At 48.1% G+C, this 26996-nt stretch overlaps 2 protein-coding genes across 5 annotated transcripts; one reads left to right on the forward strand and one right to left on the reverse strand.

Annotated features, from left to right (window-relative positions):
• Positions 1-7117: 7117 nt before the first annotated feature.
• On the reverse strand, positions 7118-22651 carry Mlf2 (myeloid leukemia factor 2). 4 transcript variants are annotated; one of them, XM_047550043.1, is made up of 10 exons: positions 22637-22651; positions 11482-11797; positions 10810-10882; positions 10430-10556; positions 10140-10175; positions 9471-9524; positions 8957-9085; positions 8668-8827; positions 7909-8121; positions 7118-7655 (listed from the first exon to the last, which is right to left on the reverse strand). In XM_047550043.1, the coding sequence occupies exons 3-9, from the start codon at positions 10857-10859 to the stop codon at positions 7934-7936; spliced, it is 744 nt and encodes a 247-aa protein (XP_047405999.1). In that variant the 5' UTR covers positions 10860-10882; positions 11482-11797; positions 22637-22651; the 3' UTR covers positions 7118-7655; positions 7909-7933. The 4 variants fall into 4 exon arrangements, with proteins under 4 accessions (XP_047405999.1, XP_047405997.1, XP_047405998.1 ...); XM_047550041.1 differs by lacking the exon at positions 22637-22651 and having other exon boundaries at positions 10810-10887; XM_047550042.1 differs by lacking the exons at positions 11482-11797; positions 22637-22651 and adding an exon at positions 11373-11428 and having other exon boundaries at positions 10810-10887.
• Ptms (parathymosin) lies at positions 17481-26572 on the forward strand. Its single transcript, XM_047549692.1, has 6 exons — positions 17481-17503; positions 21727-22330; positions 25248-25319; positions 25535-25613; positions 25767-25830; positions 26008-26572. The coding sequence occupies exons 1-5, from the start codon at positions 17481-17483 to the stop codon at positions 25790-25792; spliced, it is 804 nt and encodes a 267-aa protein (XP_047405648.1). The 3' UTR covers positions 25793-25830; positions 26008-26572.
• The last annotated feature ends 424 nt before the right edge of the window (positions 26573-26996 follow it).

The following is a 26996-nucleotide window of genomic DNA, read 5'->3' on the forward strand; positions in this document are numbered from 1 at the left end:
AAGGTTCCTTCTTAGGAACAGGTACTGGGCACTCACCAAACACAAGACTGCCAGTACCTTTGATTTTGGAATTCTTAACCTTTAGAACTGTGAGAAATAATTTATCTTATTTATAATTTATCCAGTCAATCTAGGGTATGCTGTAACAGTAGCACAAAACAGTCTAAGGCATCTTGAAAGCCAAAAGTTACCAAAACTCACCCAAGAATAGAAAGATGTAAATACAAAATGTATAGCCATAAAAATTATAGAAGATCTCATGGGAGAAAAATCAACCCATAGTTAAGCAAAGAGTTCATATAGATATGACATCAAAAACATGATTCATGTTGGGCAAAGTGGCACACACCTATAATCCCAGCTACTCTGGAGACTGAAGTATGAGGATCACAAGTTCAAGACCAGCCTGGGCAACTTATTAGCAAGACCCTGTTTCAAAAGGGGTGGAGGGGTGAGAATATAGTTCAGTGGTAGAGTGCCCCTGGGATCAATTCTTAGTACTATAGAACAATAAATAGGCTATAATGATGGCAAATAAGCATATGAAAAGATGCTCAATATAATCATTAGCCATTAAGGAAATGCAATTTAAAACTACACTGAAGCTGGCACAGGTGGTGCACACCTGTAATTCCAGTGGCTTGGGAAGCCAAGGCAGGAGGATTCAAAGTTCAAAGCCAATCTCAGCAATTTAGGACTTGAGCTATTTCACTAGATCCTGTCTCAAAATAGAAAAAGGGCTGGAGATGTGACTCAATGGTTAAGTGCCCCTGGGTTCAATTCCCAGTACCAAAAATTAATTAATTAAATAAAAGGCTGGGGATGTGACTCAGTGGTAAAGTGCCTCTGGGTTCAATCCCCAGCGCACACACACACCACAAACACAATGAAACGCTAGGAAGTTAGGGAGCTTACCTTCAGCAGATTGCTAACCTAATGTGTGAGACTGTGTTAGGTCACCAGCACCTCAAAAACAAAAACACAGGGCTGGAGTTATATAGCTCAGTGATAGAGCACTTGCCTAGCATGTGTGAGGCACTGGGTTAGATTCTCAGCACCACATATAAATAAATAAAATAAAAGTCCATTGACAACTAAAAAAATATTAAAAAAAAAAACAAAAAAAAAAACGAGTGGGGCACAGTGGCCCATGTCTGTAATTCCAATGACTCCAGAGGCTGAGGCAGGAGGATCGCAAGTTGGAGACCAGCATCAACAACTTAGCAAGACCCCATCTCAGAATTAAAAAAAAAAAAAAAAAAAAAAGGCTTGAGAATGTAACTCGGTGGTAAAGGTCCCCTAGGTTCAGTCCCTAGAAACAAAAAATAACACCACACAGGGAGATATCTTTTAGAGTGAATAGAATATACCGTATTAGAATGACTAAATTAAAGCAAAACTAATAATACCAACTGCAAGAATTCAAAGAAACTGGAACTCCTACATTGCTGGTGGGAATGCAAAATGGTTCAAGTACTCTGGAAAGCAATTTAGCATTTTCTCTTAAGTTAAGTGGACCATATGACCCAGCAATCTCATTTCATTTCATTCCCAAAGAAATATAAACTTACATTTACATAAATGCCTGTACATAAATGTTTAGTCATTCTGTTTACTTTTATAGTTGCCAAAAACTGTAATTGATACACACGTATATGCAGACAGCAATTTTATTGTAGATTAAAAAAAAAAAAAAAGCCTGGTATGGTGACACTTGCCTGTAATCCCAGCCACTCAGGAGGCTAAAAAAGGAGTATGTGAGTTCAAAGCCAACTTCAGCAATTTAGTGAGGCTAAGTAACTTAGTGAGACCCTGTCTCTAAGTAAAATATAAAAAGGGCTGGGGATATGGCTCAGTGGTTAAGTACCCTTGGGTTCAATCCCTGATACCCCCCACCAAAAAAAAAAAAAAAAAAAAAAAAAAAAAAACCCATTAAAATACAAGACATACTAGTTAGGTGTGGTGGATGCATGCCTGTGGTCCCAGCTACTTGAGAGACTGAGGCAGGAGGCTCACTTGAGCCCAGAAGTTCCAGATCAGTGTAGGCAACACAGTAAAACTATTTCAGACAAACAAGAAACCAGGCTGGTCTGAAGGTAGTGAGTTTTCTCAATTGATTGTTCAAACAAGAAACCAAACATACTGAGTTACTGGCATGCTAATAGACATTGTTTCAAACATTGTGCTATTACTTGGGTAAATTTTAATATAAAAATTTGTTTAAACCATCAAAGAACTTTTTATTTAAAGGACTCCAGTGGTATCATTCTGTACAGCACATTAGTAACACTTATGTCAATGTAGATTTTTGAGTCCTGGTTCTTGTTGTGCCGCAGGTAGCTATGCAATACTGACTTTCATCTGTTTCTTCACTAGTACTTTGGATATCTGTAATTGTTGTATTGTAAAAGCTGCATTGGATCCTTTGCAACCTCAAGATTCTGCTTTCGTAGGTCTAAAGAAGACCTACTGCCACATTTGGGAATTTCCAGAGCAAGTGATCTGTAAAGTCTTGTCAACTCTGAAATTGTCATTTGCATCAGACACTGGGTTGGTTTAAATAAGGCTTATCTATACTGAGAGTCAGCTGGTCCTTGTCTGCCACTTTCCCTGTGAATTGGTAATTCTCCCCATCTCAAATACAGGATATCCGTGCCCCACCCCTGCAGCCCAGTACTAGGGATTAAATTTAGGGCCTTACACAAGCTGAGCAAATGCTGTACCACTGAGCGATACCTCCAGCCCAGAATAACTTTCTCTAAATTGACCAGTAGTTTTCTAAGAACATAGTTTTCCTTACTTCCACAAAAGCCATTTCCTACTTCCACGAAAGTATTTCCCACTTCAGTGTCACCTTGACCTTTCCCAAGCTATTTCTCCTCTATCTTTTTTTTGTTTAATTAATTAATTTGGTGCTGGGGATTGAACCCAGGGTCTTACACATGCTAGGCAAACACTTTACGACATGGAGTTACATCTCCAGCCCTTTAGGTTCTATCTTTGTGTTTGTGTGTGTGTGTGTGTGTGTGTGTGTGTGTGTGTGTGTGTGTGTATGCGCGCGTGCACACACCAGAAATTAAACTCAAGGGCGCTTAACCACTGAACAACATCCCCAGTCCTTTTTATTTTTTTATTTTGAGACAGGGTCTCACTAAGTTGCTTAGGGCTTCGATAAGTTGCGGAACCTGACTTCAAACCTGTGACCCTCCTGTTTTAGCCTCTAGGGCCGCTAGGATTACAGGTGTGAACCACCACACCCATTGGCTCCATCTTTAAGAGACTCAGTTCAAGTTCTGTAGGCTCTCTTCTCTCCTATCCTCCCACTTCATGTCAGCCTCAGACTTCTCAGACACTTGGGTTGGCCCTCCTGGCAGGGGGAACACTGATACCTTGGAAAATGAGTACAGATCCTGCAAGTTCTCCAGGTAGCAAGTGACAGTAGACAAGAGAATGAATGCTGGAAGAAATCAGGAACATTCCCATCCAAAAGATGAGATGTTCAGGGAGGAAGAGTAGCACATTAAAGAGTAGAGAGAGGGCAAGGAACTCTAAATGTTAACTGAACTCACCTCTTTCAGGGATGGCCTGAGCCTTGTCTTCTACTCCTGATCCCCCTAGAGGTACTGTTTAATACCGGATGCAGGGCTGAGAAGTCTCAGAACCACCAGCACTCTGCATAGGGGATAAGCTCCCTTTGCAGCAGCCCTGCCACCCTTCTGGCCCGGGCCTTTTGCGGTGCCCTTCCCTCAGTTAGGCCTGCTCTGTACCCTGCCCCCTGCCCCAGGCTTTGCCCAGGGATGATGCTCCTTGGGAGAACCAGCTACACAAGGACTCCTCCTCAGGTCCCAGACTCCTTGGTTATTTCTCTTATCTCCCAGGGCCTCCTATGTCTGTCTTCATCTTCATCTCCCAGTCCAGTGCAGCCACACCTGTCCCTTGCCCTCTCTCATCTGAAGACTTCAGTGATGTAAAGGAACAAGAAGTAAAAGCTACTCTCCTCTTACCCCTAAACCACAGTAATAATTTGAGTGAAGGACCCTTGGCCCTTGCTATTCCCTCAGTTCCTGAAATGACATTCTAAAGACTGGGAGCATAGGGCAGGAAGATATGTAGAGTTAAGTGACTTAGAATATGCAGACTGGGAAACCAGACTACCGGATTCTTATTGTGGGTCAGTTTCTGCCTCTTTGGTTAAACTCAGTTTATATATTTGGACATTGAGCAGGAGAAAGGATACTACTATGACCTGGAGATGTTATAGTGGGAGGGAAATTTTCCCAAACTGTAAATGGCTAAGTCAGGGTAACCCAAAACATTTGTTTCTATTTGTCAGTGTGTGAGCTGGAGGCATGGAGAGGGTAAAAGGTGATGATCCATAGATGAAAGAGAGGAGATCCAGGTGCCAGTTCCAGACCAGGAGGATGTTTTCATGTTGTGTCTAAAGCATTTTAGGAGCTAAGGATGGAGTGGGGGATAAAGGGACCATCAGAGCACTGAAGGAGCAGACGGAGACAGAGTAATTAAGAAAAATGCTAGGAATAGAGAAGTCAAATGATTTCTCTGCACTAAATGCTCACAATTCTGAGATATGAATACATGTCCCCACTGCCATCAATAACTAGAAAGGACCATCTTACAAAGCAGGAAACTAATGGTGAGAGAGATTGAGTCCTTCCCAGAGTCATAGCTCCCAAATGGTGGAGCTAGGTCTTGCTCAATGCTAATTTCACTCCTCTATTATCACCCTGCTTGGTCCTGCACCAAGTACCAGCCTCTTCCAACATATAATTTTCTGGGGGTGAGTGAAGTGTTTGAGTGAGTCTGCCATGTCCTCTGGACATTTGTTGGGCCAGAGGCTGAGGAGAAGTCATTGAGATATGTGAAGCTGGGTCCAGATGGAGAGATGACCAGAGTAAAATGTCAGCATTCCTCTGGAGAGTCCCTTTCCCCTTTATCCCCTGGCCCTCCCTGATAGCAGCAGAGCAGTCAGGAGGTGCAGGGGTGGAGGGGGTTTTTCAGCATCTCACTTTTCTTAGACCATCTGATCTCCCACAACATGTCCCTGTTGAGAACTAGTCATAGAGCCTAAGCTGAAGGGTGGCCCTTGCCTTAGAGCATGGAGTGGGGGGAGTAAATTGATTCATGTGGGGCTGGTGGCTATAGTTCAGTAGTAGTGCCTAGCATGCCTAGGAAGCACAAGACCTGGGTTTGAACCCAGTATCAACAATAACAAAAAAATCATGTACCTCAAAGCCAGGACCTAAATGGGAGTTTGTGAAACAGTAGATTGGCTTGCCTAGATTAAACCCAGGGCCTTTGCCTGCTCTGGCTGTCACTTTGAACTATGCCTGTGAGTGGAGTGTGGGCTTTGGAACTGAATCCAGAGTTTTTTTTTTTTTTTTTTTTTTTTTTTTGTGGTGCTGCCACTCTAATACTGAGCCATATCCCCAGCGCCTCCAGGGATCTTTCAGGAAACTGATGAAAGCTACTCCCACTTCCAGAGGAAGTAAACACCTCCCTATCTTTTCATAGAATAGGCTACAGAGATGAGGGCTGGGAATGCCTTCGAGTTCCAGTCTCCACCATTCAGAATCTAGTTGGTGATGAATAATTTACCCCTGTTTGACTGCTGGGATGCCTAGATTCTTTCAGCTGCTGGGTTCCCTTGACCCAGTCATGAATCCACACCAGCCCTTTTAATGAGATTGAATAGCTACAGTGGACTAGGAAGTCAGGGCCTGCTGTTGAGCTCAACTTCACCTGTCCTCTTGTCCAGTGACTAGACAAATCCCCCTTATCCTCTTTTTTTGTTTTTGTGGGTGTTTTTTTTTTCCCCCTACCAGAGATTAAATCCAGGGGTACTCAACCACTGAGCCACATTCCCAGACACCTTTTATTTCTATTTTGAAAAAAGGTCTCGCCAAGTTACTTAGGACCTAAGTTGCTGAGGCTGGCCTCAAACCTGCGATTACAGATGTGCACCACCATGCCCAGACCCCTTTTATTTTTACAGGGTGTAAGCTGCCCAGGCTGGCCTCAAACTCATGATCCTCCCTTCTCAACTCCTGAGTAGCTGAGTTTACAGGTATACACCATTGTGCAGGGCCCCCTTTATCCTCTTGAATCTACTTTTCTCCAAACATGGGGAAAATATTCCCTGCCCTGGGAGGCCCCAAAGCCTTAACAGGTCCTTTGGCCCTTACCATTAGAAGAGATTTTAAATTTATTATTGTACTGGGGATTGAACCCAGGGGTGCTCTACCACTGAGCTACATTCCCAGACCTTTTTGAGATAGGGTCTTAATTTTCCAAAGCTGACCTCAAACTTGCAATCCTCCTGCCTCAGCCTCCTGAGTCACTGGGATTACAGGTTTGCAACACCATGCCCAGCTCAGAAAGAATAAGACTGGCTGGGGGTGCAGCTTAGTAGTAGAGTACTTGCCTAGCATGCATGAGGCCCTGAGTTCATTCCCCATCATTAAAAAAAAAAAAAAAAAAAAAAAAAAAGAAAGAAAGAAAAGAATCCTGAGATTCTCATAAGCATCTGCCATGATGAAACAAGTTCCCAAGAGAGACAGAGTGACCTATTTGGCTGCAAAGCAAAAGTGAACATCTTAAGAAATGTGAGCTCCCCAGCACCACTAAGGTTCCAGGTTAGTTTTCTTTGTTGGTTTTTTTTTCCTGGGCTCAAATTCTCAACAAGGGATGGAGGGGTGGAGGGTTTGAGGAACACTGCTGACTTCAGAGTTCCTCTCCCTTGAAGGCCTATGTGTTGTCTGGACCCCATCCTACTCTGTACAAGTGTTTGTTTCCACAGTTTCAGGGAGTAACTCAGCCTAAGGGGCAAGGGGCAGCCAATTTTTCAGGTACCTGTGAGTTATGCCCTACATGCCCGTAAAGGGTGAAGTTATAGCAAAACCAGAGGAAGAGATTTGGCGAGGCAGTAGCTTCCATTTCATCCCCTAGCCTGGCCCAGCTGAGTGCTTCTCCCCTGGTAGCTGACAGCCCCACTGTCATCACCATTAAAGGGCTAAGATGCAGGGAGAGATAGAGGGGAGTAAGAAGATGACTAGGAGAAAGGAGGGTTGAACAAGAAAAGTAAAGCCAGAATCCTACATGGTCTTTTTTTCATTCTCCTTTATTCCATAAACACCTAGTTACAAGTTGCACAAATCAAAAAGTAAAGGCAAAGAAGGGTGTGGGGAAGGTTTCTGTGATGTGTATGGGTGGGAGGGTGGGAAGGAGTTGGGAACCAGTCTACTCCCTCCACAGCCCTGGACAGGACTATGGCTCCTGTAGTAAGGGCTCTGAGGAAGAGGTGGGCAAAGATCCAGGGTAGCTGAGGGATGGAGGTGGCCTCTAAACCCAGAGTTTACCCCTTCAACACATGGCAGAGGTACAATGGGGAAAATGAGGTTTGAAGATGGAGCAGCAAAATGAAAAATCAAGTTAGTGGATAACAGGACAAGTGGAGTCATTGTGGTAAGGGGATTAAAGACAGAAAACATAGATATCGGGGGCAGTGTAAGGTTCTCCCTGAGACCCCCAGGGAGAGGTGGGGGCCAGCTTGCCTGTTAATTTAATATTAAATTGGGGATGGGAGTTGGACAGGAAAAGGTTATTTCAGGGGATGATTTCTCAGCCTCAGCCTGTACCTGGAGGGGGAAGAAAGATGAACACATATCAAAAGGAAGAAAAAAATATTAAAAAGCCAGGGATTAGGATTTAATCCTCTATTCCAGTGAGCATTTTTCTCTTTCCTTGCCAGCTAAAAGTTAAACTATTAAAAGCAGTGTTAGCTGGTAACCTGGATTCCTTCTGCCTGATGGCAGAGGAAGGTCATAGGTATGCTCCCTAGCCCCCTCCTGGGTTTGTGACCTTACCATTCCTCCCCGCTCAGATACTTACAAGAAAGGCTGAGGACCTAGGGCCTTCACCAGTCATAGCGGCGGGACTGTCGGGAGGGAGAGTCCTCAGGTCCCTGGATGGCCAGGCGGGGAGGCCCCTCAGCCCTTCGACCCCCACTCACAGATGCCTCATGTCGTCGAAATTCTAGAGGGCGCTGTTGCCGGAATCGGGATGTCTCCCGTCGCCACTCATCATCAAATGCTGCTGCCTCACCTGAGGAAAACACAAAACAGATATGGTGCCTCCACACAGCTTGACTGCTGGAGGCAGATGCTACAATAAGACTTCTAAGACAAACACCAGTGGTAAAGATGGAAGGGATGTGGGGTTAGGGGGACAGAGGCATGGAAGGGAGCAACTTCACTCAGCTTTTTGGGCTTCCACATGGTCCCTGGACACTACTGGTAGGCTTAAAAGATAACTACTCAAGAAAGAAAAGAGGAATTATATATACTCTGGGCATTTAATAAATATTTACTGATTTGAAAAGATGAAATAATGGCAAGAGAAAGGAAAAAACTGATCTGGATGGGGAAGGGTAAAATACTATCAATATTTAATTTTAGTGACAAAGTCTGCCCTTCTCGGGCAGGACAACGCAAGCATCTGGGTAACTAAGCTGACAAGACAACTCAAGTACAGGGTTTGCCAATAACTTTGCACAAGAAATATCTGGGGGAGGGGAGCAGAGAAAGCTATGAGGTAGTTCATAGGAACCAGATTTGGGGCTACTGGCCAGGAAGCAGGAAGAAGGCTTACTCTCATCCAGGTTGATATAGTCCTGCCGTTCCTCCTGGTCTCCTGTGCGGTGATTTCGGGAACGCTGGAGGATGTGAGCCCTATCCCGGATGTGATGCCCAATGGACATCTGCTCTAGTCCACTATCTGAGTCCCGGACAGTCCTCCGTGTCTCTCGGATCTGAGATAAGGCAGGACATGGCATATTCAGCTGTTCCTTCCAAAGCATAAGCTACAACATCCCAGAATGAACACACTACCCACAACTTTGAGAAAAGGTGGTGGTGGGTGCTACTCAGTCCTCACATACCCCGCCTGGTGCTGAGCGCATCTCTGATGTCTCCTGATAGACCTTGGGGGCACCATCACCGGTATTGGAGTAGGAGATGACAGTGGAGGATGAAAAGGTCTGGCAATTGCCTCCAGCTGTCATGTGCTCCTGGGGAGGAAAGGGGAGAGCAGGACTGAATTCGAGAGGTTCTCTCTGGAGGAGGGATTTCCCCTTCAACTCTCAGTTCTTGCCTGTACCTTTATCACAAATGTGAGAACAGAGAAAACATCATTATCAACCCACCTCCCCCAAATTCCTTTTAGTCCACACTAAACAAGAAGAAACTAAGGAGATAAAACCCAAATTGCTTATTTAAAAAGAATATTGTTGCCTCTTCACATTTGGGCATGAGAGCAGATCCAGGACCCCAGTGCTCTGGTTCAGTGATTTCACCTAGCTCAACCCTTTCATTAGCAGTCCCCCAGTCCTGCCACAGAAAACACAAGGTACTGCCAGCCATCACTAAGGAAGGGATACGAGGCCAAAGTCTCACCATATTTCCAATCATGTCGTTCATCATCCCAAACATGTCCATGAAGCCACCCGACTAGAGGAAAGTGATAGAAGACAAAGTCAAAAAAGCAAAATAAGTGCTCAGATGGAATGCTGCTGCTTAGGTACCTACCAGAAACCTGGCTACACATCCCTTTTCTCCTATTCCTGCACATCTAGCAACTGCTCTTTATCACTCTCCATTAACATAGTCAGAACATTCATTTTTCCTCCATAAACTGCTAGCCCCTTCCTCGATCACTATGGCTGCTCTGATCCAATTTTCCCTCTCCTGACTGCCTATTTCCCTGTCTTTGGAAGCGATCCAGTCAATGGATTTTAAGATCAAAAGGCGAAGCTTGAAAAAGTGTTCAATCCTAAAAATTCATGTTCTTGACTCTTCAACTGTCCCTCCCCACTCCCCAAAAGAACAAATCTTGCTACACAATTACATATTCTGAATGTGTATGTACCTCTAGGAGCACAGGAGTGAGCAGTATCTTTAGCTCACAGGACTCCTAGCACCTCACCAACACTAAGTTTTGTGAATAGTATCAAAATAGAAGATTCTGAGGCCACCCACAAGGCTATTCCTGAGTGGCACATTTGAAAATAATCATCTAAGGTTATAGTGTCTGAGACTGAGGAACACAGGGAGATAAGGACTCACCATTCCCAGCATCCCGAACGGGGAGACAGCCCCAGCCTAAAGCAACACATGAGGAACAGCAATTAGAGACCACATCCTATCTCCTTACCACCCCAAACCAGACTCATGGCCTCCATTTTATTTTTCCATCCTCCTCATAAAAGGGGTCACAAAGCACTTTTTCCAGACCCAACTCCACTTCTTGAGAATCACTGCATTTGCCAAGTTGGTTCTAGTACAAGAAAATCAATGTGCTTTACTAACGGCCCCCAACCTTTCTCTGAGTCTCACGTATGTTTCAGCACTGTTACCTGCATCCTGCGGCTGGCAGGCCTGGTCCCTGGCATGTTGCCATCTGTGATGCTAAGGAAGGGGCTATATCCAAAGCCACCTGACAACATGCGACTCATATGCTGACGGTGAACAGCAAAGGGGTCCCTGTTGAGTGAAAATACAGTATAGGTGGCAGAAGGGACAAGCTGTCAAACGCCCATCCCCCAACTCTCAGAATAATAGTCACAGGGCACAAAGTGGCACAGATGCCACTTCCCTCTAAGTGGGAGCTGTAGCTGAGTATCCAGCCAGTTCCAACCAGTCCCTGCCATGGGAACCCAAATGTCTGTCTCAACTGCTGAGATCTGAAGTGGAGTGGGATGAGAGCTCTAAAGCATGAGGGGGAGGGAATTCTCACATCAGGAACATGGGATCCTCAGGCTCCACGTCCCTCATGAAGCGGAACATCCTGATCTCAGCTCCAGGGGGCTCCGCACTGTTAAGATGTTGAAGCTCAGTTACTTGGGGGAGGCCAGGCTTCTGAAACACCCGATCAGGGTAGTGACTCTCCAAGCACTGTCCCTTCCAAATACTGTAACTGACTCTCCTCCGAACTCCAGCGAGAACCTTCTCCAGGTGTCCCACAGGCTTTAGGAGAGAACGCTCCAAACCCCTCTCTCTCATTTAAAGCCACGGAAAAATTTCCCAAGTCTCTCAGTTTATGGCCTCCCCCACTCAGAGCCATCGGTTTCCCAAAGCCCTGGCTTGGAGCACACTCCCCGCTCCTCCCCCAACGCCACAGTCCTTTACCAGAATCCCGAGTGCCGGCCCGCCGGCCCTCGGCCCCATTAATGACCCCAAACACCCCGCCCTCTACAGAACACCCGGCCGCTGCCAGTCAACACCCCCCCCCCCCCCCCCGCCCAGGCAACAGACGGCGGGCCTTACTCTGCCCACCGCGCCTGCCGGCGGCTGCCCCACCTCTGGTCTCCCGGCCGGAGGGAGGCCTGAGACACGCCAGGTTCCGAGACCCTGCAGCCCCGCGGGCCCGCTCCCGCCCGCCCAGCTGCCCGCTCTGCTCCAGCCTCACCGGTCCCCGACTCGGGCTCAGCGGCCCATCCGGCCGGTTTCGCTTCTCAGTGCGCTGCAGGATCAGGGTCGTGGCCCGGGACGCGGGGATTGGTCCGGGCTTGAGCTTCACGGCCTCCGCGCCGCCTCCTCCCAAAGCTGCCACCTCTGTACCCCCGCCCTCGGCCCGCGGAGCACGAACCTCGGCCAGGCCCGGACGGAAGTGACGTCACGACGGACCGCCCCGGGGCCGGGCAGCAAGAGCCCCGCCTCCTGGCGTGGGTGGGGAGCAAGCGAGGGGGCGGTGCGGCGGAGTGGGGCCAGGGCCGACCAGTCCTCTGGGGATGAGGGGGAGGCCTCATTAGTAAATTAGATCTTGGTTCTGGGGACTGGAAGAGGCTTCCTGTGAGGGTGGGAGGAGGAGGACGGGAGTCTTTTCCTCAGGAAAGACCGACTGGGGCGAAGAGGGGGCAGGGTTGGTGCAGCACCTTCTCTGGGGGTAGAGATTGGGGCAGGCACCGTGGGGAGGGGCTAGCTTTCTGTGGGCGACGAGGTGGGGCGGATCCCTGGGGAGCCTTTTAAGCAGAAAGCCTACAGAAGCGTTTAACCCGAGACGGAGGGAGGGAGAACAGCATTTCTGCGGGGGAGGCCCTGGGACTCGTCCCTCCGGGAGGGAGTGCTCCGGGGAGGGCGGGTCCTCGGAGTGACGTAGAGGAGGGGGTGACAACTCTCCAACCCAGGTCTAGTTCAGGCTTGGAAAAATCCGACTGGGGCAAAAGAAAATCCAGGTTGGGGAATTGACCGCCAGGTGGCGCTCCTCTGCCAGGCTGGAACTTTGGCCCCTTGGGAACTGGTGGTGGCGAGGCTCCTGGACCACTCAGTGACCCATGTGTGAAGGGTTGGAATGGGCAAAGACTCTACTTCTGAAATCTATTAGGTTGTGTTTTTTGGTGCTAGGGATGAACCCAGGGCCTCGCGCATTCTAAGCATGTGCTTTACCATTGAGCTACAACCCCCAGCCCCTGAAATCTTCCTTTAGTGCTAATCTCTTCTTTCTTTTCTCTAACTCTTGAGTCTTCAAAAGCTCCCAGTCCTGTACCAATCTTTCTTGCCTCTATTTAGATGGATAGGTCAAGGGTTCTAAAGTTTGGGAGATAAAAGGGGTGGAGAGTTCAGCTGACCACGATCACCCAGGGCGGAGCTAAAAAAAGGCCTAAGAGACCTGACTCCAAAGCCAGGGACTGACATTTTGACATACTAAATGCCTTGCATAAAATCTGCCTCTGCTGAAGAGAAGTGCCCTCCCCCTTGGGGTTAGGGATTTGAACTGTACAGTGTAGACTTTGAACCAGACTCATCCAAACTCCAACTCTGGCTGTTAGCCACATTGGTGCTGAGTGGATACTGACCCAAAGAGAAAGACTTGTTCCCACAATTCCCTGAGGGAAGAGGAGATGATCCCTGGTGACTCAGGAAAAGGTGCTGGGAGCTGGGAGTAAGGCTTCTCAGGTTTCCTTGGACTTTATTATTATTAAAGAGGAAAAAAACAATGGTGGAGACAGGAGGAGCAGACAGATAATTAAGCTGGCAGACTGGCAAAGTCAAAGAAAACTGAAAGAGTACAAAAAATTTTGTTTTCCATTGATATTTCTGGGAAAGATACTTAGTAAGATCTTAAGTTTCTCTGGGGACATCCCACTATGCAACTGCCCTTTCCTCTTGCCCCAAAGGAAAGTAATTTGAAATAAGACAGTTCAGCGTGGTGGTACACATCTGTAATCTCAGCAACTCAGGAAGTTGAGGCAGGAGGATTGCAAGTTTGAGACCAGCCTGGGCAATTTGAGGAGACTGCCTCAAAATAAAAAGTAAAAAGGAGTTGGAGATGTAGGTCAGTGGCAGAGTGCCCTTGGGTTCAATCCTCAGTACCCCACCCTAAAAGAAAGTTACCCCAGTGAGGGTTGTGCCACCCAGACTTAACTAAGGACATCCTATCTAATTTTTTTTTTTGTCCTCTCCTTCCAAAGCAAGTATTTCCTCCCCCCACCCTCGCGTGCGCGCTCGCGCGCTCGCGCTCTCTCTCTCTCTCTCTCTCTCCTCTCTCTCTTCTCTCTCGCTCTCTCTCGCTCTCTCTCTCTCTCTCGTTGTGTGTGTGTGTGTGTGTGTGTGTGTGTGTGTGTGTTGCTGGGGATCGAAACCAGGACCTCACACATGCTAGGCAAATATTCTACCACTGAGCTACACCCTAACCACAAAGTAAGTTCTTTATTGTCCAGCCAGTCAACAGATGTTTAAGGAGGCCTTGCACTGTCTTAGGTATGTTGTACTAAACATAAATAGAAAAGGATAAGACAGTTGCTGCCAATGTGAGGTGTAAAATCTTCTAGCCTCCTTATTTCTTATTTGATTACCTGGTATCCTCTACCTACTGTCTTCAGGTGCCTGGAGCTCTTTTTCTTTCTTCTATAACTCAAGTATCTCATATCTATCATTTTTATGTTTACATGATTTAAAATAATGTATTACCTTTCCTAGGAATATTTTTATTTATTTTAATATATTTATTTTTAGTTGTTGATGGACCTTTTCTTTTTTTATTTATATGTGGTGCTGAGAATTGAATCGAACCCAGTGCCTCACACATGCCAGGCAAGCGCTCTACCACTGAGCCACATCCCCAGCCCTTCTAGGGATATTTATAAATTACAGTTTAGCTTTTAACTATGAGACATAGCTTGAAGCCTGGGTTTTGACCCAGGTGAAAAAACATTCGTGAAACTGGGTGTGATGGTGAAAGCCTAGAATCCCATCTACTCAGGAGGCTAAAAGGGAAGGATCACAAGTTCAAGTTGGAGGCTAGTCTTGGGCAACTTAGTGAAACCTGTCTCAAACTAAAAAAAGCTGGAAATATAGCTCAGAGGTTGAGTATTTGCCTTGTATACGTGAGGCCTTGGGTTCAATCCCAAGTACCACCAAAGAAAGAAGAAAATTCTTGAGCAGGTAGGGATAACTGAGATGTATTAGCTTATTTTCAGCCTCCACTGGAGCCTTAACTATAGGCAGCTGTCCTACTGCAAGAATTGAAGAGATACATAAAATTACAAGTAACTAGAGTTTATGCCTGTCTTCCTTCTCTTTCCCTCTCCTTCCTTTTTTTTTTTCCCTTCCCTTTCCCTCTTTCCCTCCCTCCCTGCCTGCTTGCCTTCCTTCCTTCTCTGACCAGTGAATTCCAAAGATTCTTCAGTCATTCAGTTTTCCATAATGAATATAGAGGAGAAAGCAGGCCCTGCCAGAGGTGAAGCTAAGGAGGATAAAGATTATTGGGAAGGAAGAGAACCAAAGTGATTCCTATATTTACTACTTTATCTGGTGAAGCCAAGTCAGGAAATCCTTGAGAGGGTAGAGTTGGACCAGAGAAGAGGTCCTCTTTAAATGTAAGGTCACACATCTGGAGCAAACCCAGGGCAGCTAGATATTTGAACAGGGTGAGGGGGGAAACATGCTGTTAAGTAGGGTAATTACAACATTCTGTATTTTAGATAGAAAGGTGGTTTTTGTATTTTAGGAAACATTTTTTAAATTCTGTAAGATGCCAAGCATGGATATAGGTGCTGAAGATACAAAAATCCTTAAATCATGATTGAAAACAATGAGCCGGGCCCAGTGGTCCATGCCAGTAATCCCAGTGGCTTGGGAGGCTAAAGCAGGAGGATCTCGAGTTCAAAGCCAGCTTCAGCAACAGAGTGAGGCTCTAAGTAACTCAGTGAGACCCTGTCTTTAAGTAACATTTATAAAGGGCTGGGGGCTGGAGAAACAGCTCAGTTAGTAGAGGGCTTATAGTGCATGCAAAAGGCCCTGGGTTCAATCCCCAGCACCACAAAAGCACTAACAATTCAGTGAGACCCTGTCTCTAAATAAAATACAAAAAAGGGCTGAGGATATCGCTCAGTGTTAAGTGCCCCTGAGTTCAATCCCTGGTACCAAAAGAAGAAAAAAAGTGGGGTTGTGGCTCAGTAGTAGAGTGCTTGCTTGCCAGCATGCATGAGGCACTGAATTTGATTCTCAGAACCACATATCAATCAATCAATAAAATAAGGTCCATCAACAACTAAAAAAAAAAAGAAAAGAAAGAAAACCATTAGGAACTTCAGCTTTAAGTCAGTGAGTAATGCTAACCCTTAAGCAGGGTGGGGCTTGAAGTCAGGAAAAGAAAAAACAAGGTAGAGGATGGTTCCTTCCCATGTATGTATGGGTGAAGGAGAGTCCCATCAACTGAAATAGTGAGCTGTGAGCTTCTGGGAGATTAACTAAAGGGAACTGGAGTGGGGACTCTTAGAGATCAAGAGAGAAGCTAAGCTAAAGATTTGAGAGTCTCCGGTGTTCGAGATCTGTGTTGGTAGCAGGACTTCAAACCATGAAAATGCATGTTGGAATAGCTTAGAGGGCTGCAAAAAGAAAGAACAGGACCTCTGAGACTGAAGTCACCTAGAAGGGTTTAGTCAACATTCTCATTCTCTTCTTTTTAGGGATTAAATCCTCCTTCCGTTTTTTCCATTATGGGACAAATAAGTTTTTAGCTGTCACTCCTGGTCCCATTTTCCCTAGTGTTTTCATGTTTACTTTATTGGTCCCTTGGATCAGCCACACAGTCTGTTTTATTTTTGCTGATTGGTTGGTTGGTTGGTTGGTAGATAATGGGATTGAACTCAGGGTGCTTTACCACTGAGCTACAACCCTTGTCCTTTTTATTTACTTTGAGACACAGTCTAGTTAAGATGGTGAGGCTGGCCTCAAACTTGAGATCTTCCTGCCTCATCCTAATTAGAATTAGAAATACTCCATGTTTGCATAAATACATCAAAATATACTCTGTGTCCTGTGTATCTAAAAATAACAAATAAAATTTTTTTAAAAAGAGAGAGAAGCTACCTCAGCTTCCCAAGTCATTGGGATTATATGTGTGCCACTGAGCCTGGCCACACAGTCTCTTTAATCTGAAACATTAAACATGTGAAAATCTGAACAAACACAAACCTATGGTAAAGTATATGACAAAAGTGATCCTGACGGCCTTAAACACAGCTACTGCAGTTGACCTATGACTGTGTGTGTGCTGGGGAATAAACCTACGGCCTCAAGTATGCCTACGCAAGTACTTTACCACTGAACTACATCCCCAGCCCTGGTCTTTGGCTTTCTCAGTACAAATCACTGGAGTTGGAGGTGAGAAAAGGAGGTGGAAAAGCAAACAGGGCTTTTTATTTTTTGATGTTGTAGATTAAACTCAGGGTCTTGTGAATGCTAAACATATGGTCTACTACCACTGAGCTACATCTCCAGCCTTGGTTATAGCTCAGTGGTAGTAGAGCATGTGCTTAGCATATATATGGTCCTGGGTTCAATCCCCAGTACAAAAAAAAAAAAAGAAAAGAAAGAAAAAGAAAGAGAGAGAAGCAGTTTAGAGTCAAGGTATAGTAGCTATTAGTATATGTGGCTATTTAATTAAAATCAGGGCTGGAGTGTAGCTCAGTGGCAGAGTGCTTGCCTAGCATGCATGAAGCCTTGGGTTCCATCTCCAGCACTGCAACAAGAAAGTAATTAATTGAAATTAAAAATTCACTGGCTGGGTGTGTGGCAGAAGTCTATAATCCCAGAGATTCAGGAGGCTGAGGCAGGAGGATTGCAAATATGAGGCTAGCCTCAACAACTTAGGGAGATCCTGTCTCAAAACAAAAAGTGAAAAGTGTTAGGGTTATAGGGTTATATGTAGCTCAGTGGTAGAATGCCCCTTTCAATCCCAAGTATCAAAAACAAATACAAAAAACAAAAAACAAAACAAAACAAGAAACACTTCACTTTCTCGGTTGCACTAGCCACATTGTCAAGTGTTCAATAACCACATGTAGCTACCTACTGTATTGGAAAGAACAGATAAGGAACATTTCCATCATCACAGAAAGTTTATTGCATAGAGCTGGAAAGCACCTATAAATGTTGTTCTCCTTCTGGACTTTCCTGAAGACCATGAAGGCTTTTGAAGAGTGCAGGTGAGGGGAGAAACTGAAAGAAGGACAGAAGAGGATTGGGCAATAGCAAACTACTCTAGGTGTAAAAGAGAAAGAGGTCATAAAGGAGAGCATAAGGAATACGAAAAGTCAGTCAAAGAATCTGAAGGAGAGGTACAAAGGTAAAAACAAACCTTTTTACTGGGGAGAAAGTTCAGGGAAAAGTAGAAAAAACACAGAAATTTTAGTTCTGATGTTTAAACCATGAAAGATAGTGACCACTGGAACATCAGTAGTTAATGACATCATCTCAAATCAGATTCAAGCCTGGTATCTTGGCAGCATGTTGTATGTTTTGTCTTCCTACCCCACTTAAAGAAAAAAGATTTAAAAAAAAAGTCTCTGAGATTGGATCCAAAATGATATCCCTGGGCTAGGAAATAAATGATTTATTGAGTTCTTCCTCTTTTGTGCCTAGCATTCTAGGTACCATGCCACAGAAGGATATAACAGTATGGGTAGAAGACTAAGGAAGTCTGTTTGGTTTTGGGAACCATGGACCTGAAGGTCTACAAAGTCAGGAGAGATCAGGGATAGACTCCAGGAATGGAATACTTACTGAGAGGAGACATTGTACAGTGAGCTTTGACTAATGGAAAGAGAATCTTGGATGTAGGTCCCTTATCAGGTTGATCCCTTATCAGCTTGTACTTTGATTTACCAAGCTCTCTCCATCTATTTCCTGAGGTCAGGCACCATGTCTTTTTCACCCAGCTTTGGGTCTCCATCACATAACATAGTCCCTAATACCTAGTAGAAGATTAATTACAGTTTGTTGAAGTGCAAGAGGTTAAGCTTTATATGAAGGGACAAAAAGAAACTTTATTTATTTTATTATTATTATTATTATTATTATTATTATTATAGTACCAGGAATTGAACCCAGGGGCTGAGCCACTGGGTTCAACCACTGAGCCACATCCCCAGTCTTTTAAAAAATATTTTGAGACAGGTTCTCACTAAGCTGCTCAGGGCTTTACTAAGTTGCTGAGGCTGACTTTGAACTCATGATCCTCCTGCCTCAACCTCCTAAGCGCTGGGATTACAGGCATGTAGCACCCTTGCCTGGCTCATTAAAATGTTTTTAGTTTAAATTGACTTAGATGTAAGTATAATTTTGATGACTGATAAGACCAATTAGACTATAGCATTCATGATGAATGTGCCTTAGTATTGTTGTGAAGGTTATTCCTTATTTACACTGCTCAAGTTAGGTAAGTGGATTTCTTTCTCTTTCCCTCTCCTTGAGTCCATCTCTTCTCAATTCTCCAGACTTGAGTTTTTTGGGGAAAAAAGCAAAGGAAAAATGAGGAATAGAAATGAGGTCATTGGGAGTGGTATAGGGATAAAAAAGTAAAATGAGTGGAGGATGGCCCCACTCTCAGGTTTCTGTATTCCAATGCTTTGAATGATAACTAAGACTTTCCTTTGCACTTAACCCCTGGTTAAAATTCCGGAAAAAAATCAGGAAACTGGAGACGGAGAATTCACTAAGAATGAGATGGAAGTAATTAGAATTGAATTTTCTTCCACATTCATAGCAAGGTAAGTTTCTAGGATGTCAGATCAGAGGCCACAGTTCCAGAGGGATTGGGCCTCCCTTCTTGTCACTTGGTCTCCTTTTTCCCACTTTCAGAAAATGTGTAAGAAGCACACGTTCCCCATTCATCTAATGGGAGAAATTCTCAATTGGGCTGTAGAGTAATAAAATTCTAGGAATCTGCAAGCCTCCACAAAGCCTAAGAAGTAGTTCTATGAAAATGAGCAAACACTGGCATGTACATCACTGCCCCAGAGGCACAGAGACTACTCCAAGGATTGTTGGTGTAGATTTCAGTATCCCACTCACTACAAATTCATCCCATCTCATTTCCAGCTTCTTTCTCATGAAGACAAGACTTCTGGGATTGGTCTGTGGTCCAACTAGCTAGGGAAAGCTAGGATGCTTTCCCCTTGCAGGAGGGAATTAGATCCAGGTCTCCAGCCTCCTAGATTTTCCCCCTGGAGTTCCTGTGGACCCTAGTGTCCAAGCTCTTAGATTCTCAAGGCGCTCCCTTGGGCCTTGGGGCAGGATTCCCATTCTCTGCCTCTCCATCTCCCTGGAATTTTCCACTGCAGCTGCCTCCGCTCCCAGACACCCCTCCCTGGGCAAAATTCCAGCTCCCTCCGCCTCCCCTTCCCTAATCACACCTCATTCCCACCCCCAGCCCTAAGCCCAGCCCACAGTCCGGCCCACACCCCACGCTAACCCTGGTGGTCCCAGTCAGAGAAGTGGGGGGCCAGGCACATTATGAAAGGGTGAGGAGGGTCCCCATCTCCCTTCTGGGCGGGAGAGAAAGGACAGTGGAGGGGTTGGTCCCCAGTGTGGCTGGAGTGGGGGGAGTGGCCCTCCTCACATCCCCATATAAGGCAGGGCAAGCAGTTAGGCTCCTGCATTGGCTGATTCAAATGAGCATTCCACCTGGCAACAGGGTTTCTATTGGTTCTCAGGAAAAATAGGAGGAAGGTGGATGGAGGTTGTTGGTGGCGGTGATTGGAGCGGGGGGAGGGGAGTGGAGGTGACCGAGTGGGGGGCGGTTACCAGGGCAACAGGGTAAGAGCCCAGCAGGGTGTCCGAGACAGCAGGCGGGGCAGGGAGGTGGAGAAAGGGGAAGAGGAAAAGAGGGCGGGAGGGAGAGGAAAGAGACCGACCAGGAGGAGCCAGACTGGGAGACCTGGGACGGAGGGGGGGGGGGGGGGGGGAAGACACTAAGAGGAGGGAAGGGTAGCAAAGGAGGGGGAAGAGGGAGATAAACGAAGCAAGAGAGAAAGTACAGAGATGGAGATGGTGAAAGATCGCCAGAGACATCAGCCAATGAGTCAGAGAAACAGATTGAGAGGGAAATGGAAAGATCTCAGAGAAAAGATGGATAGTAGTACTCGGGAAGGAAAAACCTGGGTGGGGCCCCAAGATTTCTGAGGAGACCAAGACTGAGAAACTGATAGAAGAGTCAGAAGAGAGAGAAATTTCGAGGTGTGTACACCAAGGGATCAAAAGATGATGTATTTAAGCACTCATATCATAATGATGATGATGCTCAACAAGGAATGCCTTTTTATTAAGAAAATGATATGATAAAAAGGGGAAGAGTAATGATAATAACAAATATGGAAGTGCACACACACCAAAGACACTTTTTTCCCTGATCACAGCCTTCCACCCACTCCATCCACCTCACTGACTTTTAGGATAAACCACAGCCCAGGTCCCCCTCCTGAAATCCCGAGCTTCTCAAAATGACCCAAACATGCTGGTTGAGGGTGAGAGCAACGTGCAGAATAGGGTGGGGCTGGAACTCCAGACATGGACGTGTATTATATTTGCAAAGGAGGTGGATATAATACAGAAAGGCTAGGGAGGATGGCAGCAGAGGAAAGAGAAAAGCAAAGAGGGAAAATGTAAAAAATTAGGACATGAAGAGGAGTTAAGGAAAATCAGCTAAAGATATGGGGCCAGGTGACTGAGTCAGATAAGACAAAAACAGCGTTGTCTGGGAGAGACAGGGAAAGAGTCCCGAGGTGCTAGGGTAGAAGAGGATCAGTAAGAAGTGGAGAAGAGGTGCTAGAAGAATGAAGATGAGGGATGTAGCTAGTTGTAAGGGAGGGGTCTAGGGGAGATGAATAAAGAGGGATGAAGAGAAACACAAGGATCAGATAAATAAAAGTGAGGTTAGACAGGCAAGTAATAAAGGTGGAAGTTGGAGAGAGGAAAGGAGGTTGGAGGACCTCTGATTCTCCTCAGATCACAGTAAAGAATCAGGAAGGGAGGAACCCAAACAGGCCACAGAGGTCAGTGTCAGCCGGAGAGAAGGCCAGGCTGCCCTTTTCTGCTCTCCCATCCATTTCCTTCTCAAGGCCACCCAGATAAGTGGATGGACGACTAAGATGGGAAATCTAGCGTGATGTGGAAGTAGCTCTTCAACCAACCTTCTTCCTCTTCTTTAAGCTTTTGGTTTCTCAAATACCTGCCCTGCCTCCCAATCTGCACCCCGCGCCCCGCCTCTTGGCAAAATCTCAGGGCTTTTGGGGTCAGTAGGATTCTGGCCACCTATCCAGTCCGCCCCCAAAAGCCAGACTCCACATTCGAAGGCAGTAGGTTGGGATTTGGAGAGGTGTCTCCCCGCAGGAACCCCACCCCTTCCCACCTCCTCTCCCCACTCTCTCAGCGGCCGTCAGTCTCTCCATTTCCCCCTCCTGGTCTCGTTCTCCCTCCTGCCTCTTTCGCTCTCCCTCCCCTCGCTTTCATCCTCCTATCCCCACCTCTCCAACCTCCTCTTTCATCCCCCTCCCCTCTCCTCTCCTCCCCGCTCTCTCCTGCCCCACCCCTGGGAAGCCCCTCCCGTCGGGCAGCGCCGCCTTATAAGCGGGTTCCCTTCCCGGGGGCGGCAGCGGCTGGTCGGCGGCAGCTCTGCTGGTGCGGGGGCGGCAAGCTCAGGACCTAGCGACCGCGGCCGGAGCGCGCCGGCCACCGCCCGCACCGCCCTTCCGCCCGCCCTCCGGACGGCCGCAGCCCTGCGGGTCTCTGCTCCGGACCCACCCCCGCCCCACCCCGCGCGCCTCTGCCGCCTCTTCCAGAGACACAGCTTGCCGAGCGGCCGCCGCTGCCGCTGTCGCCGCCGCCGCCGCCACCGCGCTAGGTTTCGGCCGCGGCCACCCTCCGCCGTCCAGGGCTTCTCCATCTCGGCCCCGGGACCCCGGCTCCCCGCCAGCCCCGGCCCCGGCACCATGTCGGAGAAGAGCGTGGAGGCAGCGGCCGAGTTGAGCGCCAAGGTACGGGCAGGGGCGGCGGCGGCCCGGCCAACGCGCCCCCCCCCCCCCCCGGCTCGGCGCGGTCTACGGCCCTAGGCTGTCCCCGACAGCCCGGTGCGGCCCTGGCGCCCCGCTCCCGGCGGACCCCACTCCGCGCCCCCCCCAGCTGCCCGGCCTGGCGCTGCCTACCCCGTTGCGCGCGGCTCGCGCCAGCGCCCTCTAGCTTCCCTGCGCGCAAGGCGCCGCGGTCCCGGCCTCGCCGCTCGGTTCCGCACCCGGCCACCGCCGCGTCCCCACCCCCTCCGGCCCAACCGGGTCCGCCTCTACCTTGACTGCTTTCCCGTCGGAACTCTCTGTGTCTCACTTTACAATTGCCTCCTCCCTGCATCCCGTTTCCCCCTCTCTCCTTCCAGTCTGACCTCACCTTTCCGCTGCTAAGCGGTTTGAGATCCTCAAGTGTAAACAGGACTCTCCCGGGAGGCTACTCCTCTCGGGCCCCTCCCCTAGCGGCCTGACCGGCTCTTGCTTCTCTGCCCGGACCGCCTCTGCCTTTTTGCTCTCATTGCCTCCTTTCTGCCCATCGCCATGCATTCCTTTTCCAACGCCGGCTTTCAGTTTCTTTTTTCTTCGTCGTCGGCTCCTTCACACCGCCCCCCAACCCCGCCACCAAAGAATCGTGAATACCTAAAAATCAGAAGGGGGATGGGAATAGCCTTTAAAAAAGCTGAGACTTGGCACTTCGTGGCCTTGCACGGAGCTGTCCTTGCCCTCATCAGCTCCCTTCCTGGCCTCATCCCTTTGCCCTTGCCTCTCTTCCAAGCTTCCTCTAATTTCCTTAGGGAACCTGCGAAGTGTCGCTTTGGGAAATTAACGCGGCCAGGGTTTGGGGGCTGGGAGCTGGATCATGTTGCGGGGTGGGGGGGGGGGTTGCTGAGGAGTCACACAGTTCTCTTGGAGGCCAGGGAAGTACAAGGGGGGAGGCCAGTGGGATTAAAGGCAGTGGAAGAGGGCATATGCATGAGATCTGACAAGGTGTGCCTGTGTGGCCCTCCGGTGGGCTGTGCGATGGCATGTGACTTCAGTGAGTAGGTGTCTTTGTATGTCTAAAATCCAGCGAGTGTGTGGGACTGCCCGTGTCAGTACATTGGTGCATGTGGAGATGTAGATGTTCTGGAGCCATGTTGTTGCTTTGTGAAGCACCGAGTAGCTCCACTGTGCCTTGAGCTGTCTAAAGAGTGTGCCAGAATGCCCAAACCACCGGGCCATGTGTCCTCTAGATCGCGTGGGCGCTTCTCTGTGGCTGTGTGAATCAGTATTAGCCTGTGTCAGTGTGAGTGCCTATGCTGAGGCCAGAGAGCTACTTAGTCCAAGGACCCAGGTCACATACTCTCCTGGAAAAGGGATCATGGAAGGGCAGTGACCAGAAGGACAGTACAGGGAGGAGAGGGCCCTGGCCCCTTGGACTTTGGTCTCTGGTATTCTCACTCCCTCTCCTCCCTTCCTCCCTCCCTCCATCTGCCCAGAATGGGAAACTCAGGCCAGGACTTTACCAACCTGGTACAGGGCCCCTAGGGAGAAGCTAAATTAGCCCCTGGCTCTCCTGATTCAGGATATAGGGAAAAGCCCACTAGGTGTTAGAAATGCCAAATCCACCTTGTAGCAAAGAAATGAAGACAGCAGAGTGAGATGAAATAGAAACCTAGTTAGAGTCAGACGGTCAGATGTGCTATGCTCACCTTGAAGGTGAGAGGGAATTGAGTGTGCTCTAGGCCAGCCTTTTGGCACCAAGTCCCTCTCTTATCCCCAGTTCTGCTCCGGGAAGGACACACCTTTCCAGGGTGATCTACTCATACACAAAAGTTCCATCCACATGGAATCAGGTACACAGAGTTGCACACCAACACCAGATCAGATCTCATGAGGATACCTGCAGTGTCCTCAGTTGCCTGCCAAATGATGGGGTAGGGAGAGGACTGGAATCTGAATTGGTAGGCTGATGTGTCCAGAGGATGCCCATGTGAGCATCTCCCTCTGCCAGATCAGAACAGTACATCAAGTGTGTGCTGCTGGCATCTTGGGGTGAAGGAGAAGGGGCAGTGTGGTGGAAGGGTTCACTGGATAGTACCTTCCCATCCATCTTCCCATCCCCTCAAACATAAGCCTTGTTTTTTTTGCACTCTTCATCTACCATGTCTGATACTCTTTGCATGTTTCTTTTATCCTACTTTTACCTACATTTTCATTGGAATGGCCACTTCTTCTCTTCCACCACACCAATGCATACACTATTGAGGGAGGGAGGAGAAAACTCCTGAGATAGTTTCTGGATAGGGGCAGTTAAAATGGGAACAAGGTTCTGGGAGTGTGCTGGGGTGCTCTCCACTATTCCTGTAGTGTTTGACCAAGTAGTATCTTGAGGATTAGGGAGACACAGATTGGGAGAAACAAAGGCCTGAGGAGCTGAAGGGGAAGCTGGGAGGGATGCCCAAGAGAGAAAGTACTCAGGAAAAGGCCCCAGAGGTAGACAAAAGGCAGAGCAGGGCTGGCAGTGGGAGGGGGCAGGCAAAGGAGGAGGAAGGACTTGGAGGGGGTGGGGCATTGAGACTGCCAGCAGATGGAGGGGATTTGCTTTGCTGAGCTGAACTCTTCAGCCTGGGAGGTTTGGAAGAACTTGACAGGGATGGGGATCAGTTACCTTGGCTGCCTGTTCTCCTTTCTTTGGAACTTTTTCTCACTCCCCTTGGGTCTTAGGGAAAGAGGTGTCTGGTGTCAATTCCTTTGTGGCCCTAATATAAGGACCCTGGTACCTCTGTTCTAAGCTGTGGCCACCTTCACTCACACACCACTAAACTCACTGCAGAGAGGGAGAACAAGGACTGGAAGGACTGAAGGGCTGTACATCATGGTGAAATAAAAGTGACTTCTTTTTCCCTTGAAGGACCTGAAGGAGAAGAAGGAGAAGGTGGAGGAGAAGGCAAGCCGGAAAGAGCGAAAGAAAGAAGTGGTAGAGGTATGGAGGGGTCAGGTGGGAGGTGACCACATGTATTCCCCCATTCTCCCTTCCCATTATTTCATCCTTCTTCCAGTTACCTTCCTGGGGTGCTAGCCCATTCCCCCTGTCCCATTCTGAGGCCTGTTGTCACCCAGTGCCCCTTACCTTTGGTGATGGTGGTGTATGGAGGCACACAGCCAGCCTGACACCATTCCCTGTCTTGATGCTCTCAGGAGGAAGAAAATGGAGCTGAGGAGGAAGAAGAAGAAACTGCTGAGGATGGCGAGGAGGAAGATGAAGGGGATGAAGAAGGTGGGGAGGGGCAGTTGAGGTTGGGCTGGAAAAATCAGGGCTAAAAGAACAGAGTCAGGGTGGGTTGAAGACCTGAAGCAGGGCTGAGGGCCACAACAGGGGGTCTTGCCAGAGCGTCCTGCTCTTCCCAATGACCCATTTCTGGCTCCTCAGATGAAGGAAGAAGAAGAAGAGGATGACGAAGGGCCCGCGCTGCAAGAGAGCTGCCGAAGAGGAGGTTTGGGCTGGTTGCCGGGCCTGAGGGGCTGTCAGGGATGCAGCAGGGCTGGGGCCCTTTGGATTTGGACCCAGATCCTAGTGGTGGCACGGGCGGGGGCTGGAGCATGGCCAGCCGGGACAGGGGGAGGTCCCTCTCCCATTTTACAAACTGTCCCCACTCTTTTTCTCTCCACAGGATGAAGCGGATCCCAAGCGGCAGAAGACAGAAAATGGGGCATCGGCATGAGCCCCTGCCAGTGGGCTGGGGCAGTAGGCCTCTCAGGGCCTGGAGGTGTGGGTGGGAACAGACAAGTACAGCCACCCTTCACCTGGCTCCCTACTCTGGACCCTGCACCAGAACTGCCACCCTTTCTAAAACCCAGCCTTCTCATTTCCACCTCTCCAGACACTGCCCCTCCACCCTCACTCTGCCATTGTTCCACCTCCTGACCTCCTCCATCTGAGCTTCCCAGCTGGTCCCCAGTGGCCCTTCTCCCCTCCTTGCTCTCTTCCTCCCTTTTCTCACCCACCATGGCACCTGTCCTTGTCCTTGGTAGCCTCTCCTACCTACACTCTGCATCCCCAGCCTCACGTCCTGCCCCATCCCTCTCCTGCCTGATCCCTGGATCTCCCTCAGATCCCCTCCTGTCAGACAGCGCCAGGCCGGGGTGGGGCCGGGGTGGGGCCGAGCCCCACAGCTGCCCCCCTCCCTCCCCTTTTTGTATAATTTAATAAAGAAACGGTCGCGCTTCTGTTTTTAACCTGTCTCCTGCTTTCCAGGGGTCTTAGTGCACTGAAAGGGTAGAAAGGGAGGAGGGTGGCTGGCTGACCTCACGCTCAACAACTCAAGAAGACAAGATCAGTTGGGTGCGCTGGCATATGCCTGTAATTTCTGGGGCTTGGAAGGCTGAGGCAGGAGAATGGCGAGTTCAAAGCCAGCCTCAGCAACTTAGTAAGTTGCTAAGCAACTCAGTGAGACCCTGTCTCTAAATAAAATACAAAAAATGTCTGGGGAAGTGATTCAGTACTTAAGTGCCCCTGAGTTCAATCCCCTGTACCAAAACTAACAAACAAAAAAACACCAAGATCAGCCTTCCAGGGGTGCAGTGGAAGCCCAACTCTTCTTTTGAGAGATGACTTGTCTTGTTTGGCTTCTTGGGGATGCTCCTCCCCAGCAACGCACAC

This window comes from Sciurus carolinensis, chromosome 4, assembly GCF_902686445.1.
Source record: "Sciurus carolinensis chromosome 4, mSciCar1.2, whole genome shotgun sequence".
Lineage (NCBI taxonomy): Eukaryota > Metazoa > Chordata > Mammalia > Rodentia > Sciuridae > Sciurus > Sciurus carolinensis.

What these genes read in the sequence shown, in the direction of transcription:
- Mlf2 (XM_047550043.1), bottom strand. Translation starts at nt 10,859, where the DNA reads ATGTTCCGCTTCATGAGGGACGTGGAGCCTGAGGATCCCATGTTCCTG. An exon ending in GAGGATCCCATGTTCCTGAT is followed by an intron (nt 10,557 to 10,809) that starts GTGAGAATTCCC and finishes TTCACTCAACAG; the next exon opens with GGACCCCTTTGCTGTTCACC. An exon ending in CTATATCAACCTGGATGAGA is followed by an intron (nt 8,122 to 8,667) that starts GTAAGCCTTCTT and finishes TGTTTTCCTCAG; the next exon opens with GTGAGGCAGCAGCATTTGAT.
- Ptms (XM_047549692.1), top strand. Translation starts at nt 17,481, where the DNA reads ATGAAGGCTTTTGAAGAGTGCAG. An exon ending in AAGGCTTTTGAAGAGTGCAG is followed by an intron (nt 17,504 to 21,726) that starts GTGAGGGGAGAA and finishes CCACTCTCTCAG; the next exon opens with CGGCCGTCAGTCTCTCCATT. An exon ending in GAAAGAAAGAAGTGGTAGAG is followed by an intron (nt 25,320 to 25,534) that starts GTATGGAGGGGT and finishes TGATGCTCTCAG; the next exon opens with GAGGAAGAAAATGGAGCTGA.